The following is an 18,493-nucleotide window of genomic DNA, read 5'->3' on the forward strand; positions in this document are numbered from 1 at the left end:
CAGTCAAAGCAAAGCCTCCAATCAATCAAGATTAATGTTATGAGCTGAGTCACCCAAAAGCTTGCAGGCACCATTTTCTAAAGAAATACTGGGTATAAGCTCTGAGATGTAACAGATTTGGAAGAAATTGGCTCCTGGCTATAAATGGAAATGTTAAAATTCTTACACATCTGTAATGGAGAATTTCTGTAAGTTGCTCCCTGAACATCTGTTCTTGTAATGAATGATGTTGCCAAAGGAAGTGACTTAACAATAGAACCTTCAATTGATATTAACCCATTCAGCCCTAGTGTCGTATATATGCGTCCAAATAATCAACAGTGGAGTTCCTAGCGTCGTATATATGTGTCCAATAATCTACAGTGTGAATTCCTAGCGTCGTAAATATACGACAACTTAGATGTAGCTCTGAATGCCTAATGACTTAAAAATACGTCTGTTCATATTGGCATTTAAATAAACAGCTATTTATTTGCAGTAAGTTTTTCAACCTAAGAAAATTCTTGTAACAAATACTTTCATAATTTGGAAAATGATTTTGTTTTATCATTTCTGGTCAAAACCCTGTGCAAAAAAAGATAAAAATAAATAAATTAAGTCATGGTAACTCATGTTGTTTTTTTTATAGTTATTTGTATTCTATTTTTGTATTTTATTTCATTCTACATTTTAATTAAGTTTTAATATAAGCATATTAAGATGTTCTCGTTTATTTATTTTTCATAAAATTACTTGCAATTGAAACATAACTGTGCTTATTAATGTTTGTTTTTATTATAAGCAATATCTTATTATTGTTTATATGTCATTTAATTATTTATTTTGTTTTATTTTAAAATAATTTTAAAAGATTGTTTTTATTCATTATAACAGTTTCTATTTGTAAAAAGTGTATACATAGATAATAATGGTATTGGATAAATTATTTGGATATAATTCAATGTTTTTTTATTTGATAAGTTATGCAAGATTTCTAAATTTTCATATATTACTACATTCATTTTTAAATTGGAAATATAATAATAAAACATCTGTCACATAAACCGTCAACAAAGTAACAATACTTAAAAACACTATATACCATTTCACACCACTAAAAGTAACAATAATCAGATAATCTGTCAGGCATTCAGAGCTGATGAGGGTCCTGATTATAGCTAGGGGTAGATAAGGCTATTACTGATAGGGGCTGCCTAGAGATAAGGCTGTAGTATGGAATGAGTTAAAGAAAAGGAAAGAGCATCAAACAAAGTGACCTACTATTATAGAACTTGATAAACAAAACACTAAGTTTTCTTGAAGAAAATATATTACACTTTATTAATGAAAACTCAAAAATGCATTTACAAGTAACAACTTTCATCATTTTTGTAACATGTCTGCCCATGTATAAATCTCATTGTCTATTGTTAATGAGTTACAGTACTTTCAAAAGAATAATTAAGCTGAATTGTAATTTTTGATAACCAGATCGTTTCTACGGAGGCATGTTCATACCAAATGTAGCATGATCAATGCATGCACACATTTTGTCCCACATTTAAGGTTGCTATCGCCTTATCATGACTCACTAAACGCTCACACCACAAGTTGTCTCATTATCTAAAGCAAAGAAATACAAATAACACAGACTTTTGAAATACATAGTGTGAGAAATGGCCTTTTAGATATGCATGTCTGAAAGGCTACTACCATATACATGTAAGTAGTAGAGCAGACAGGGATTATGCTGGCCACCCTGCAATTGGATGATGGGTTGGACAAAGGCAGGGCAATTGTTAGGGGAGGGGGGGCATGATTCTTAAACAAGACACTCCGGGAGGGTTGAAACTGCATGTTTCTTTACCAACTACACCAAGTACTAAGGGAACTGATTGTAGTGTCTTAACCCTTTGCATGCTGGGAAATTTGTCGTCTGTTAAAATGTCAACTGCTGAATTTCTAAAATTAGCATTCTCTTAGATTTTTTTTCAAAGAATACTATCAGAATAGCAAACAGTTTGGATCCAGATGAGACGCCACATAATAAAATTAGCATTCTCTTTGATTTTTTTTTCAAAGAATACTATCAGAATAGCAAACAGTTTGGATCCAGATGAGACGCCACATTCTGTGGCGTCTCATCTGGATCTAAACTGTTAGCAACGGCCTTCAAAATTCGGTTCCAGCACTGAAAGAGTTAAAACCCTGTTTGTTTTTTTGAAAAGGTGAAACATATAATTAAAATAATAAGATTCAACCCAAAAAACTTTAAGTATCATAAGTCTTTGAATATTTTAATTATCTTGAAAACAAAGTACATTGCCATTTTTACTACAAAACAGATTTATACCTGAGGCATCATCTAAGCCCTTTTAAGCCTAAGTAAACCATGCAGTGACATTATCATTATGTTCACACCCTATATTAATGAACATTTATCTGAATGTCAGAAGTCATTTACTTAAAGAGTATAGACATAAATCTTTATTAATAAAGTAAAAAAGTAAACTTTGGCATTTGTTTTTCGCCCTCCCAGCTACTATATCCAAAAATATTGAATCTAAAATTAAATTTGGTTTAATGACATCATAACTTAATTACTCATTGGAGTTGCTAACCAAAAGTTTAACAAACTTTGCACATTAAATAATCAGGAAATTGCACGGCAATATGTGCATCAAGCTAACATGGGACATTACATGACATTAAAATGAGGAAACTTGGTCCAGAAAGATTACAACATCAATTTATTTACGCACATGGTTGCTAATAAGCAAAATATTAGATTTGAAGCAAGAAAATAGTTTGCTATCATTTTTATCACCTCATATCCATGATTTATTGCCCTAATGTGTGTACTCAGTGAAGTACGAAGTTTTAAAGGCTCAATCACTAGACACTGATATGTACCTCTTCCATATCGATTTAATACATTCAAATACATTAAATGATTTTGGGACCCTAGGACTCCAATTAAAAATCAACATTACCTGCCAAAAAGTGTGCCCTTAGCCGTGTGTGAAGAGACAATTAAACAATGGGAGAGCCTCCGATTAAATTTCAACACTTGTTTTGTTTCTTGTATTGCCATGCTAGATATAAAATTTCACACACGTTTACTCATATCTGTCTTATGAAAATGAAACAGAAGAACAATTATGGCTCTCTCTAAAAGGCCTACAGTGACTTGCAAAATATTCTGAAAAAAAAACGGCAAACAGAAAGAACACAGGCTAATTCAGTCATTATCAAATTACCACTTCATGTAAAAAAACTTAAATCTTACAAGTCACAATACACCAGGTGTTTTATAAGATGTAAAACTGAACCCTTCAATCTGGACCACATAATGGCTAGCAGTGTGGCTAAAAAAACAACACCCTTAAGGCACTTTTCCTGTTTTGTTGGTCCACCTGGTTTCCAGCTATGTGACACTGCTACTTTGCAATTTGTACCTGTCAGAATCTCAACTACCTACCCTGTTCAGGGTATCCAGTCTGGTCCATAACAGCCCAACTGGCTACAGAGAGACTTAATAATGTTTTCCAATGTTTGGCTTTTCGTTTGTTTCATTTTTTAGATTACTACAAGCATACTATCGGCAACCTCGAAAATGCTTTATAATCGCTAAAACCGAAAACAACTAAATATATTATATTAAATATATTTATAACAATAAATATCTTTTAAAAATGTAGTCGGCTTATACGCTGACTTTGAAATAAATTTTGCAATTTACTTTTCTAAATAAATAAATACAATTAAAAAAAAGTTAAACTATTTTGCTGTGTTTTTCAGTTGTAAGTTGCATATTGACCGCATGAAATGTGTGTTAGCATTGTCAAACCACACATTAGTGTGAGTAGATAAAAAATATACTAAGGGAGAGCACTTCATATGTGTCCTCATATACCTTATGAGTATCTTTCTTCACTATCAAAATATATCGTATGTTGATATTTGATTTAAACGCAGTTTTCTTTCGACACATTTAAATCACACGTCAATAGCGCCAGTGATTTTTTTTGCTTTTTTTTGTTACAGCCTGTGCCATTTGGATTGGGAAAATTAGCGCGATAAACCATGAAATTGGGGAAAATGGCGCGATAAACCATGAAATTGGGAAAAATAGCGTGATAAACCATGAAATTGGGAAACATTATAAATATGATTATAAGAACAGAATTAAAATTATTAAAGCATGTTTGACAGCATTTTTATATTATAAAGTGCTAATTTAATGTGTTCTTACAATGAAGACAATGTTAAGTTACTATCCTTCCACATGCATATTAATCTTGCAATAATCTATATAGATTCTTAAATATACCATTTAATCATAACCTCTTTAACGGTAAGAATTTAATTCAGTATTTTTATTAAATTAAATATCATATGGTGAAAACATTAACAAATATTTATTAAAAAAAACACTTTAGTGGTCCTGCTATGTCAATGATGTATTAAATGGAGTTAAAATAATTTATTTCATTTCTTTACCATCTTGCACTTGACATCCTCGTTCAATGCTATTTCAGTGAACTGTAAAGCGTGACAAACATAATAAAGCAGAATATGCATATGAATCTGATTATACACAGATCCACTAACATATAAATCATATCATGTTTGTCTCTTTTCATTTTCGAACGATACTCATCTTAAATGCATTAACTTTGTGAGTACCGGTAGACTAACTCCAATTTCGCAACAATGATTTCCGTGATGCACATTCACTGTGAAGATTTCTAATAAATATTTGTTGTTTTTATCTCAAACGTTGTATTTTGCGTTAATTGACACACGCATTAAATTATTCCGTAATAACCATATGATATCCGTTGTTAATTTGAATGTTATTTATCATTTTCGCCGCTCATCGCAAATTTCTCGTCTGCTTGCCGCCATCTTGGACGTGTGTAAAAACAGGCGTTTACAATCGGGATACATCGATTATCGTCGGTATCCTCCACAATATAGAGAGAGATGTGCATAGCAACATAAAATCGTATTCGGCTAAATTCGCGAACAATACGTAAGTCAGTTGTCGTTCGGCGACGACTCGACAAGCTCGATCGGCACTCGTTCGAAATTATTGCTAAATTGCAATGTAATCTAATTGGCTTTATTGGGAAAATTTTGTCTTTTTCTGGGAAATTTTTATCAAATTTTTGGGAAAAAATGACATTTTTTGCAATTGGGAAGCAGCCGAATATCGGCTGTAATTTTGGGCAAAAAAAATCACTGAGCGCCGTCATGTGAAAATGGGTCTTATGCGTTTCGGCAAGTGTTTGTTAAACCCAACATGTGCTTTTGCGCAGTCAGGCCATAGGCGATGCTGTTCGCTATAAAATCACTCAATATTTTATGTTTCTCCTTACCAGAAGGAGAGATAGCTGAGTGGGCTATTTATATGATGGGTGCATATGGAATAAGACCCATTTTCGCATAACGAGGGTCATTATAAATCTTATTGCGAATTGAAAATGCCACATTTAAGAACAATGCTTTTTGATACAAAATTGAATTCAAAATAGCAAACTTGTTAATAATGGCAGCCTATCCACACATTCAGGAATGATTTCCAGACGTGCTGACCAAGTACGGCAAACATTGTGGTATGATAATTAAACGATTTTCTCTTATCGTGACTCTATACTATTTCGCTAATGATTGTTTTCTCATCTTGGAGGCGAAAGTGAAATTCTGCGAGATGGATTGTAACGCGTAATAGTAACAGGGCCACAATTCGTGTCGTTTGAGCATACAGAGAGTAGTCCAGAATTCCTTACACTGAACAGTGCTACATCCTTTGAATTGAGCACATACGCAGTGATGTAGCAAAAATTCAGAGGTTGTATCTCGAATCAGCTTATTAAATATTCGAAAATATTCATGGGTGTCTGTTGGCGTTATGTAAAAGTCACTAAGATGAAAACTGAGTAAAACAGCTACGCCTTAAAGCGCATTAGTGCTCTATACCTATGTTTATGTCAGCATTGTTGACACCTTGTGAACTGCTCGGGTAACAAGTTAAGCATAAACAGCATTGTTTATATACCTTTATTCCTCCATATACAAGATCAGGGTCTTCCCCAGGCCATTTAAGCGCCCCTTGCCGGGGCGCTTGAATTTCGAAATCAGAGTCCCCGGGGCGCTTGAAATTTTCCGATCAGTGTATTCTTCAGAAAAAGAAAGTGGAGATTGTCCAAAAAAATCAAGGTTTCCCTATCAGTGTATCAATATTCCCTGTTTTAAAAGAGCACTCGGTACCTACTTTCACAAGTAATCGCCATAAACACCACATGGGGTAATGGATAATCCACTGATAAGAGAATAGCATGACACGCGTATCGATTATTCTAGCCACATTACACGGTCATTTAAATGCTGACAATGATGTATCTGGTAACTTTTCAGTCGTCAAACTGTGAAGTTCATCGTCCAATCAGTTACGCGAATGCTTATGAGGGCGGGGTTAACTATCGACCATTATTTTTGATTCACGTCGGGCATGAAGTAAGAGTTTATCGCAGCTTGATTAGCAAGAAGTTGTACCATTTGAGTAATATAAAACCGGTAATTAGTACAGTACATAACATTAAAGACGGTTTCGGGCATCATCATCACACCTTTTTACTGTAAACAAGTGTTACCTATGACTCATAATTAATACGAGAAATTAATTGCAAGTGGTAAACAATTAATTATTATAGCGAGTAAGTTGTGCAAATGACTCCCGGTTACAATTATGTGATAACAATTTATTTAATTCCAGTACATGTATATTTCAACATGTCCATTTATAGAACTGATTCACCTCGTTTTTCTGACATTTATTCGACACGTTATGCGCTTTAACAAATTTTCCTTGAATTAATTACGCACACTTGTAAATGTTTCGTCCGATAATCGATAGTTAGAAGACTGATGATGGCAACCGGCCGTGATCCTCGTGGACAACGTGAATTTCATGCATAGTTCCGTCAAAACATTTATTCGACTCGTAAAGTGTTTAAACAAATTATCGTTGAATTTATAACGCAACGGTTAATATTTGTTGAAATCTCAAATGGGAATAATTAAATTTGTAATCCGAAACCCATTCCCGTAAGTTGATGTTAACGCGTTTTTAATCCGAAGCACACTTCCGAATGTAAATGTTACCGCAACGTTAAATATTTTTGCTTCAAATTAGCAGTGCAAATTTATTTTGTGTCGAATCTTTTTCTCAATTAAAAAGAGCGCGAACATTATGCAGCATGTACAACGTCGCGTCTATTGCATACAAATGGCGTGTATTGAGCGTAACAAGCACACAACAGGTCAGGGGATTGACGCATATTCAGAGGCAATATTTCATCAAATCTATAAATAGTCACTTAAAAAATGGCAAGGTTTGTGTTAAAGAAATAACTGAAAGCTTTTATCGTAAATATTTACCAGAAAGAGATTGATAAAAACGGAATAAACGGGATTATCGGGTAATAAATAGAAACTTGAAAAATAGTAAGTATACAGTAATAGAGTCGGGTTGAAACGGATGTATTGGTGAATTGTTCGAGTCGGGATTTTACTATCTGTGCGGAAAAGTTTTAAAACAATTAAACAATATAAAAAATATATATTTTTAAATGACTGGGGGATTTTTTTAAAGAGTCATAGCGCACCAAATGACGTCTTTTGACGCTGTTTTCTTTTGAGTTATAACGCACCACAGAACGTGAATTGACATTGAAATTTAAAAAAATCAACGTAGGGAGGGGACACCCCTCCCGAACCCACCCCCGATCAGCCCCGGGGCGCCTGCAAAAAATCCTGGGGAAGGCACTGAAGATACGAACATTATTGTATATTTTGAATTTGTATATGGTGTCAAAAATCGAAAGTTTTGTACACGGAACTTTCATTATGAATTTATATTCTTGGTGAGTTATTTGATATTAGAAAAATATTCCTTTAATATGATGGTGGCTGCAAATTTTCTTTATATTAAGTTCTCATTTCCATTTTCATAATACTTTCTATGCTTTCCGAACGTCCAAAAAGCATGTTGTTTTTATTTTGTCAAAATTATTTCTATGAAATAATAAGGATGATAAAAAGTGCACACAAAACTCGACCTGTGCGCTATGACACACACTTTATAAAGTTGAATGGTGTGTGTTCATTTCAAACTTGCGATTGATTTGAAAAATGAATTGCGTGTTAAATTATGCAATAGCGAACATCTTCAGTGCCTTCAGCGCTTTGATTGTAACTTATATACATCCTGCAGAACAGCCCCCCTAATGGCCCTATCATGTCACAAAGTTTTTGCACTAAATGCCATGTGATGGAAGCGCTTTTGACTAACCTTAACATACTGTTAACATACTATTAAACCATTTTTGTTTGCTGTTTCATACATTAATGCATCAGTAATTGCTATCCTGTGACAGACATTAAAGTTTTATAACATATAAAATATAAAAATAGAAGAAGTGCTTACATGTAAATAATGCTCACTGCACTTCATTATCATGTTAAGTAAATATCTTTACTCATGCATGTGATGCAACAAAACTTGTTGATATAAAGGCAAAACATTTTGTTTAGTTAATTCCATGAACTCTTCCCTAGAAATAGAAGGGTATTTCATAAGGTTTGAACTAAAGGACTTGCACATAAGTGTCAAATCCTTTTCAATGTTATCATGTTCAAATCTTCCACTACTTTCTATTAAGTGCTGACTTTACATTACACCTGAGCAACAAACTATTGATAAGATGAGTGATAGTAAATAAAATCGGATCAAAGACACTTTAAGTCCTTGCAAAACTTAATTAAATACAGTGTAATCCTGTGGATAGGCAGACATCTTGAAATTGCGACATGTACACTGAGTTTTCTTGGCGACAGAGGTTGGGGGCAAGTATCAAAGGCATTAATGTGTAAAATCAAATTATATGGCCATCAAAACTTGATGACTAGTAATCTGATATCAAACTGACCAGTGCTTTAATGAAAATTCAGGGACATTAGAGGCATTCTGACCATATGATGTGTAAAAATCCTAGAAATCGCCACGTGCAAGATCATAAAGAATCGGAATGTGTCTCCCTACAGAAATAAGGGCTTTTAAAACTTGAAGCCCATCTGAATAAGGGAATTGATCTGGTATAAATTTTGGGGTCGCAGTTGAACCCTCCTTTTGTAGGCCTGCCAAAGAGAGGTGACAGAATAAATGGTGGGGCAAAGAGCTAGACTGCTTTATGTTCATATCTAAAAGTATTATACCTTTGAATCAGTTTTCCAAATTTCACTGGAGTCACGTTCAATGTAATCAATCAAATAACATTTCTTTATTCAGAACAGTAATTGTGATTTATAAATATCTCCACTTTCATTTGGACAAGATATTAAAAATGAAAAGTATGGTAGGAAATTTTATGATTTTGAGCAAAAAATAGGTCAAATATGGTTTGAAAACTTTAGACTATGATAAACAAAAGACGAAATGTCCTTAGAATTCATTTGTTTATTTTGTTTTAGAAAATTTCCCGATGTACGAGTTCATTTTCATTTCGAACAGTGACCTCTTAGAAAAGTGATACATAAAAGAAAACCGGTACAGTTTTAACAAAGAGACAACAATGGCAAGTATAACCGAGCAACAACACATGATAAATAGGTTTCTTTTGTCTCTTATGTTTACTTACTACGTAGTAAAATGGGAAAATGTCATTCAACTTTCTGACATCATCAGTAAATAATCAAAACCGGAGTCTGATAAAAATCTTTCTATATAAGAATCATAAAATGATGTCATTACACTTAAATTGATATTACAAGGAAAATGATATATGTACATTTCAATCAATCACTAAGAACTTGATTTATCAAGATATTGTTTTTATGTTGAAATACTGGATACATACATGTGCCAAAAAAATTACCTACGTACGCACGTAAAACGCAAACATCAATCATAAATTATACCTATGCCTGTCTACCACAAACAGCTCGATGTATTTGCATACTGAATTCATTTATTTTGTTATTCAAGAGCAAAAACATGCTATCACCTTTTAAAGGCATCTATTCAAGCCTATCTTATACCTTGCACTATGTCCTAAACTTACTGATGCATTCTAAAGGCTTTAACTGCTTGATTATTCAAATTCATATAAGTTTTTTTCGGCAAAATGAAGTTTTTCTTTACGCAGCATATTTCAGTGTAAAAAGGCAAAATGTTTAAGCACCTGGGAATTAAAACTCCAAGCTCTGTGAGAAAGCATGGATAAAAATTAAATTATGCTAAATTATAAAATCAAGCATTGAAAAATGTGTTGATTGGTCAAAAAATTATTTATCTGATTTAACACTTATATAGGTTTAATGTCCAAACACAATACAGAGCAAATAGTGTACATGACCTCCATATGTAATCTGTTAAAATCCTTTTAATATTTGAATGTTTGACCTCCAAAAAATGAAAGCTTTTTGCGTCACAAACCTATCCTTAATACATGTACAACTTTCACACATTTTTGGTAAACAGCTTGACACAATTTCGTTGGTCTTTACATTCATGTACATGCATTTCATTTGTCATGGCGACATTAATAAAACCACAATGGTTCACCACAAAAGTGACACAGAACAGTGCATTACCATTAAGAAACTATTGTTTTTAGCTGAAAATATTTTTTTCATGGATTTATAACTAATTAACGACCAATTATTTAAGACTTTTTTGGGCATATTAAAGCTGAAGCTTCATCCCTTAGTAATTATTCATGAAAAGCAGTTGGTATGGAGATTTTATTAAAGAAAACCATGTTAAGTCACTTTATGTAATAATAGGCAACTGCGTGATGATGGAAAGTGGGATCAATACACCAACTGTATGACCTGCACAGAGGCATGGCCATGTATCATACATCAATAATTCAGTATTATTTACAACCAAGATGATCTTATTATCTTGCCAAGCAATTAACCTACGTAGCTTTCATCCTAATAGCAGGAACCGGATAATAAACAACAGATACTTAAGTCAGATATGCCTTTCTTGCAGTAAGGGGCATGCAGATGCAATTACCAATATGAGGCAACTCAATAGAAACATCAGAGGTGGAGTAGGTTGCAGGAGCAATTAACACTGTGTTCAATAATCAGCAAGGATACCGGAAGCACAGGTTATCATATTCTCGTCTCCAAAGCAAAAATTACAAGATTGCCTGGGTCATAAAAAAAAATGGATGACCAGCATGGCCTCATTGACAGACAGGGCTGCGCAGGCTGATCTGGAACTATGATGGCCGCATCTTGTATGAGACCCATTTTCACATGATGTGGTTAATTGTTGTATTTTTGATCTGGATGAAATATGTAGAGGAAAAAACATATTCAGGATTGATTACACAACCATGGTCTGTGAGAGCAATGGTCAATTAGCTAAAACACATACCTTCATGCTTGACCACAGCTTTTGGCACCCAGGTGTGGGTGAATGAACCAACGCAAGAGATCAGCACAGGGACCAACAACAAGCATCTTGCTATGTGCCACATTATTCACTCTGCCTCGGGCTCAGTCTGCAAAATGTGAATAAAATCATTGTAAGTTATACGAAAAACAATAACTCAACCTTCACCAGTTATATTAAACAAAATTATGAAAGTAAATGTTTCTATCCAACATAAAATGCAGTGGCTATAATTGAATAGCATTCTTATCTCTGAAGATTAAGAAAAACAAGAAATGTGTTTGTCAGAAACACAATGCCCCCTATTGCGCCGCTTTGAAATAAAATTCAATATATCATTTGGCAGGTTTAGAAATTATCTCCCTTTTAAAGCTTATTACTTCCCTCAGATTGTATTTTATGACTTTTGACCTTGAAGGATGCCCTTGACCTTTCACCACTCAAAATGTGCAGCTTCATGAGATACACATGCATGCCAAATATAAAGTTGCTGTCTTGCAAAAGTTATGGCCAATGTTTAAGTGTAAGGATGGACACACAGACTGACAGACGGACAGTTCAACTGCTATATGCCACCCTACCGGGGGCATTAAAATACATAGAGGATATCATTTTAATAAGGTTTTTTATATATCAAATATTGTTCCTGCCTATTAACCAGTAGATTGTGCTAAGTTAGGAATGGTTTACTTAATTGACTAAGAAGTCATATCACACAGGAGACATTTGAATGGAAAGTGAGAAATTGAGTCGCGTTCTGAGAAAACTGGGCTTAATGCATGTGCATAAATGTCGTCCCAGATTAGCCTGTGCAGTCCACACAGGCTAATCAGGGACGACACTTTCCGCTTTTATGACTTTTTTCATTTAAATGAAGTATCTTCTTAGCAAAAATCCAATTTAGGCATACATCACTTTACGCACATGTATTCTGCCCAGTTTTCTCAGAACACAACTCAATTTATCTTGCTCTTAAACCCTTAAACCAGAGTTTTTATGTCATAGATCTATCCTTATACAATATTGCTTAACCTTCAACATCAAGAATATGACAGTCGTTGCAGAATTTATATATTGTTCTGGCTGATATTTTTGAAGTTTACAAAACATCACTCTTGCAGTTTCAAATAAAACCCATCCATCAACACTTAAAACCCGAAGAAGGCACAGTTTGACATTCAAAAGAAAGCATAATATTCAGATCAAAATAAAGATTTTTTTTAATGTAAATGTGAATGTTTTGTGTATTAAAATGAGTCACAAAATTAAAAAGGGAGTAATGTTCAGGTTTTTCACTACTTTAAATTTCAATGCTTCTGTGTTTGCTAATACATCATCAAAAACTGTTGAAGAAAATAAAGACAACGATACATAATAACATATATAGATTTAAACATCAAAATTTAACACACAATAGTTTTTTATCTGTTACTTTATACACAATAAAAACAAAAACATGCTCAGAAAATTTACTGTTTTCATATGCTTCAGACAATTTCATTTAATTGTATTTCCTGTAACCTCTGGGTCACTCCGTTCCTTTTAAAGAACCACAGCAACAAACTATTATATCAAGTCAATCTTGCGAGTAAAAAGTTGCCCTTTTTGTAATCTTCTTATTGAATTCATATCATATTTTGCTGACATGGTCATATTTTGTGCTAGACACGTGGGATTAGGAACATGTGTATTTTCCATGGCTAATCTCTTGAATCTATTGGGCTTTATTCAGGGCTAATCTTTGTACACATTAATGGTCAGTGTAATGATGAGGAAAACATCCTATCAACTGTAAATGATCAGAAATCAATGTTGAAAGAGCAGTTACAGTTACTGGGGATATATGATGTAATATATACTTTTTACTGCTCTTTGCTCCCTCTACTGTATAAATAACAGTAATAGAACAACAAATCCATAATGCCTCCAATTATGCATTGTATGTGCAAACAGTGACTGTCAATGTTTTGATATTTATTCTCAAATAGATCCATGATTGCATTCAATTTCTGATTTCCGGCTCCATATTTAAACACCAAACAAAAATAAAAGTGGCAATATAAAAGATCAAAGTGCCCAGTATGTTTGTATCTGGTCCGCATAAAAGTTGAAATAACAGCAAATATAAAACTGTGACCATGACTACAGACTTGTATCTCAATAGAAAAAGCATGGAAAATATATTATTAATTAAAGGAACTGTGTGTGGTCTGGTGTTATCTGGTCTACGGGGATTAAAGGGCTTCAGTTACTTAATATTCCTTACATAACCGTTTGAAAAAGTTGACCCCCATAAGTGGAAATTTATCCAAGGAGATGCATTCTATTAAACACACATTTAACCCTTTGAGTGCTGGAACCAGATTTTGAAGGCCTTTGCAAACAGTTTGGATCAAGATGAGACGCCACAGAGCGTGGCGTCTCATCAGGATCCAAACTGTTTGCTATTCTGATAGTATTCTTTGAAAAAAATCGAAGGAAATGCTGATTTTACAAATTCAGCAGAAGACATTTTAGCAGACGACAAATTTCCCAGCATGCAAAGGGTTAATAATCAGATCATAATGGCCCTGATGAATGAATAAATGTACAGCTAATGAATTTCTTTGGAAAGTCAAATGGAGTTTAAATTGGTACTTAGGGGTCACATTTACTCTTCTGTTTCATCAAAAATACCATAAAAGCATAAAGTGTCATCCCTGATTAGCCTTTGTGGACTGCCTGCACATGCTAATTCCGGATGACACTAAAAATGCATGCATTAAACCCAATTTTCCTAGAACGCCCTCTCAAATAATCACCACATCCAGTCAATGCAAATACTTATTTCTGCATGTACTTGGGTAGAGCCACTTCATGTGTCACACTGCAGACCAGACCCACTTCAGGTGACACTATAGATCAGCAAGTAAATTCTGTTTGACCAGATTTCGGCCACCAGATAGATCTCTGGCCAGCATTCTTATCAGAGATTACATATCAGCTGGGAAATTAGGGCTGCATGCCAATCATCTTGAGAGCCTTCATGTTCCAGTAGAACAAACAGACCACAGGCTGCAGAATAAACACTGGACTAATCTTGGTTGGTTTATTAGTAAGACAGAACAACACATCTGATCTGACCACCAGCTGAGTGTTTGGGCACTGCAGGCTACATGTGGTCAGTTATTATTATATAAATATATGATAAATCTTGAGGTTCACTCTCATGATATATGGTGTAGATTGGATACTTCAAGTGTGCATGGTTAAGATGATAAGTAGCCAGATGAGGTGTACGAGTGTGTAGGTGTGAACATAATCAGGCGTGTTACATAGCTGCTAAGCAAGATGCGGGGGGGGGGGGGGGGGGGGGGCCATTGTATAGAACTGATTTACTTATGCAATGTTCAGAAGCTCGGTTAAAAAATGAATAATTGCCACAAAAAATCACACAAGAGCCTTTTACCAGTGGGGATTATTATATAATATTACATTCACATCAATTGTAATTTCAATTTTTTTATTTGTATAATTAAGCAGTAAGTAATCTACACTCCAGAAGTTTCTTTTATAACCTTTGATAAAAAACAAAATTTAGAACTTGTTCAAAAATTCATAATGATAAAATGTGTCAAGTACATGTACGGTAAGTTGAAATTTGTAACAGCTCAAATAATGTAATAAACCTGGGTATGAAGTTAAAAGTAAGTTAAAAACTTCATTTAAATTCTAAGCAATCTGTTGTTTTAACCTTCCCTTGATATATAATCAGCAATGTGTGTACTCAATTAATAATAATAATGTATACCATATTCCAGATGTGAACATAATCAATTATCAACCTGAGATAGCCCACAACTATGTGATGTAATAAACACATCAGGAATGTAATCAATGTTGCAAATGTTTGTAAATCTGACAGCTTCAAAAGCATATATAGCCTGAAACTTAAAATATTGCTTTATGCACATACATGTAATTTTTTGCATACAGCTGCTTTCACCTTTAATACATCAGGTCACAGCCACTCCTACACCATGTCGCCACAAACTGTCACATACAGTGCATACTAAGCCTGCAGGGTATAGCATATTAAAGAAGCTACAATTAAGATGTAAGAAAACATATGGCCCCAAGACCTTCAACACACACATCAAACAATATCAACAATGACAATTCATGTGTCAATGAAAACAAATTGTACATAGTCAACAAAACAAACTGGGGCTACATGTAGATTGAAGAAGGCTACAAATTGCAATTTGGTGCAATTAGGACTAATGACCGATCAAAACCCAGTCAACAGCCCATCCATCACAAGGGGTTCTTGACAAGTTAGACCAGCCATTGACACTATGCAAGAAGTTTAGTCCCACATTTGGTTTCTGTCATCAAATTTTACTTCATTTTTAAATTACAAAATAAATATTTAAACTTATAAATATGTGAAATTGGAATAAGACATCAGTCTAAGAATTAATTGTGTTTTTTCAATAATGCATTTATTGATTATATACAGTTTAACCTATTGTATTTCTCCATTTTGACAATGTACATGTATAAGTAAACTAGAGTAGGATATCAAGGGATAATTTAAATTGATTTTACTATAAAGCTGGATATTTAATTAGTAATTTATCTTAAATCATCAAAAACTGCAAAATGTTTCCATGAATATATGAACCCAGTTAAAAAATACAATTCAAATATATAGAAAACATTCAGTCAAAAGGTAAAACATTATTGAAAACACAAACAGATGATGAAATCAATTCTTAATATGTCATCTCAAAACATCAATTATATACATACCTCCTATGTAAGATATATAAAGAACTACAAATGTGTCCTGCACTGTGTTACTTCATCAAACGTCTTAGTGAAGGGATTGTCCTGTTTATGTTCTAGTAAACAAATCCGATATAACAAACAAACACTATTCATTAAATGAAATACATGTGATCACTGTTATGATGTTTTTAATCCAGCATGTACCGTATGTTTCGATGTATTTTATTTACTTTTATACACCAGATCAGATATAAATTTTTACTCCATTGAACAATCTAGTGCAGGGATTCTTCTACAGCAAAAGAGGCCGCTGTTAAACAGTAACAGTTCATTTAAAAACACCTTGATCTGAAAATTAATGTCACTATACAGAAGTTATTTCTTTACTTATTTAAGCTGTCTTCTCTGACTTCTGTAACAAAAACCAATAACACTGAAGTTACCAATATTCTTCACAAATGTTATCCTGTGTTAATATTATAAAAAGTAAATCCTAATAAATATCATACACAGAACTAAATCTTCACAAAACTTGATCAAGTTTTACATGCACAAGTCCATACACCTTTCACAGTTTTACTATAACCATTAGATACTATGCTATCTTAAACTGGTCTGTTAAGCTACACTACTAGTGCACTGAGGCGAGTTATGGCTGACTGCCAAAAAAGCTGTTGCCTTTGATAACAATGATTGGCTGATTTTGAATTGTAGGCGGAGCTTAGTCAAAAATAATCCTGATTTTGACTGTAAGGTCATGGAGGAGCTCCAAATGTTTCACACTTCTTCAATAATGTCAAAAGTGTGTCTTTTAAATGGCAACAAGGCAACAATAGGGTAGTTAAGAAAGTTGTAAACTGGTCAACGCTCTAATCCTGTTAGCTTGTGCTTCAACACTTGTATATAGACATTGTTGATTTTGTGGACAAACATGCAATCAGGATATGTGTTTAAACCATAAGTAATCCATCACCTGCATAAAATATGGAAATTAACCCATTAACTGGCAGTGATTTTTTGTAAATAAATATAACGAGTGACAGGACAGTATGGTTTCAGTACAATACTGATTCAAGACAGTTATTTACAAAAGCTTAATAGTTGACTTTTGCATGAAAACTGAGGGTCCTCTCTCTTGTCTGTCCAGGGGGGCTGACATGTAAATATTGACAGGAAAACTGGAGACTCAGATCAGATTGCAGACAGCGACTTATAGATAGTAACATAAGACGATTATTATAATTGTTTGAAATACAATTTAAAAGCAAGATTTCCTAAAAGGTTTTCATTATTTCTAAAAATAATTTAATGTTGACAGTTTAACAATTTACCTTACCAGAAGCCATAATTCCAATAACTGAAATATTAAAAACACTACAGAACTCCAAATATTGAATTTATATTAAAACCTTACAATAATTATAATAGTAATAAATATCACCTATATTACAAATATTCATATAACATAGCTATAGATAAAATACAGACTGACATATTAAGTTGTATATCTAAATTATTATACTTTAAGGGCAACAAGCAAATCCGATGAATTCATATCCCCCGCCAATATGCTTCTGGACACAAAAGTGTTATATTTGACACTCAAAAAAGAATTTGTTCAAGATACAAAGGGCCATAAATCTGTTATTAACAGATGGTGTACAATGCCATTTGGCGTGCATCATCCTCTTATCTATATATATATATACTTATACCAAGTTTCAAAGAAATCCGCCAAAGCACTTCCAAGATATGGCTCAGGACGGACGGAAAGACTGACGGACATACAGACAACGCCAAAACAATATCCCTCCGCCTATGGCGGGGATTAATAATAATTTGTTCAATTACTCTTCCAACACTTATAATAAGTACCGGTACCATTATTTTTACAATAATCTCAGTTAATTGGGCTAGTCATGTAGGCGTCACACATGCATTATGAAAGCCAAGGCAATGGCAAGTGACATTGATTGGGTTCCAAAAATACAAAAATAATACAATGTTTCATGTGACTCATTTACTGATTGGAAGCATTTCAACATTAACAAAGCAATAGCTGGTTTTAAACTTTAATTTTGATCTAGTTTAGACCAAATCTGGTGAAGTTAGTACTAATTTGGCACTGTTTTAGTTTACTGTGGGGTTTAAAATGAAAGCCTGGCATATGTTATTGGCACTGTAACAATAAAATTATGTTCTTAACTGCAGATTTGTATTAATGTGTGCAATGAACTTTGATAATGGTACTTAAACAACAAGTGA

The 18,493-nt window shown here is 33.6% G+C and overlaps 1 protein-coding gene across 7 annotated transcripts in view; it reads right to left on the reverse strand.

The window, feature by feature from the left end:
- Nucleotides 1–18,493, reverse strand: part of LOC127876679 (semaphorin-1A-like) — a 103,504-nt gene that overhangs the window by 67,424 nt on the left and 17,587 nt on the right. For 2 of the 7 annotated variants that reach the window (XM_052422061.1, XM_052422060.1), the window contains exons 1-2: nucleotides 16,250–16,883; nucleotides 11,438–11,564 (exon numbers count right to left, since the gene is read on the reverse strand). In XM_052422061.1, the coding sequence (XP_052278021.1) occupies nucleotides 11,438–11,540 (103 nt within the window). In that variant the 5' untranslated portion in view covers nucleotides 11,541–11,564; nucleotides 16,250–16,883. Of the gene's footprint in view, nucleotides 1–11,437; nucleotides 11,565–15,410; nucleotides 15,432–16,249; nucleotides 16,884–18,493 lie in introns of those variants that run through there. The other 5 variants (XM_052422056.1, XM_052422058.1, XM_052422055.1 and 2 more) reach the window with 4 other exon arrangements.

This window comes from Dreissena polymorpha, chromosome 4, assembly GCF_020536995.1.
Source record: "Dreissena polymorpha isolate Duluth1 chromosome 4, UMN_Dpol_1.0, whole genome shotgun sequence".
In the NCBI taxonomy this organism is placed as follows: domain Eukaryota; kingdom Metazoa; phylum Mollusca; class Bivalvia; order Myida; family Dreissenidae; genus Dreissena; species Dreissena polymorpha.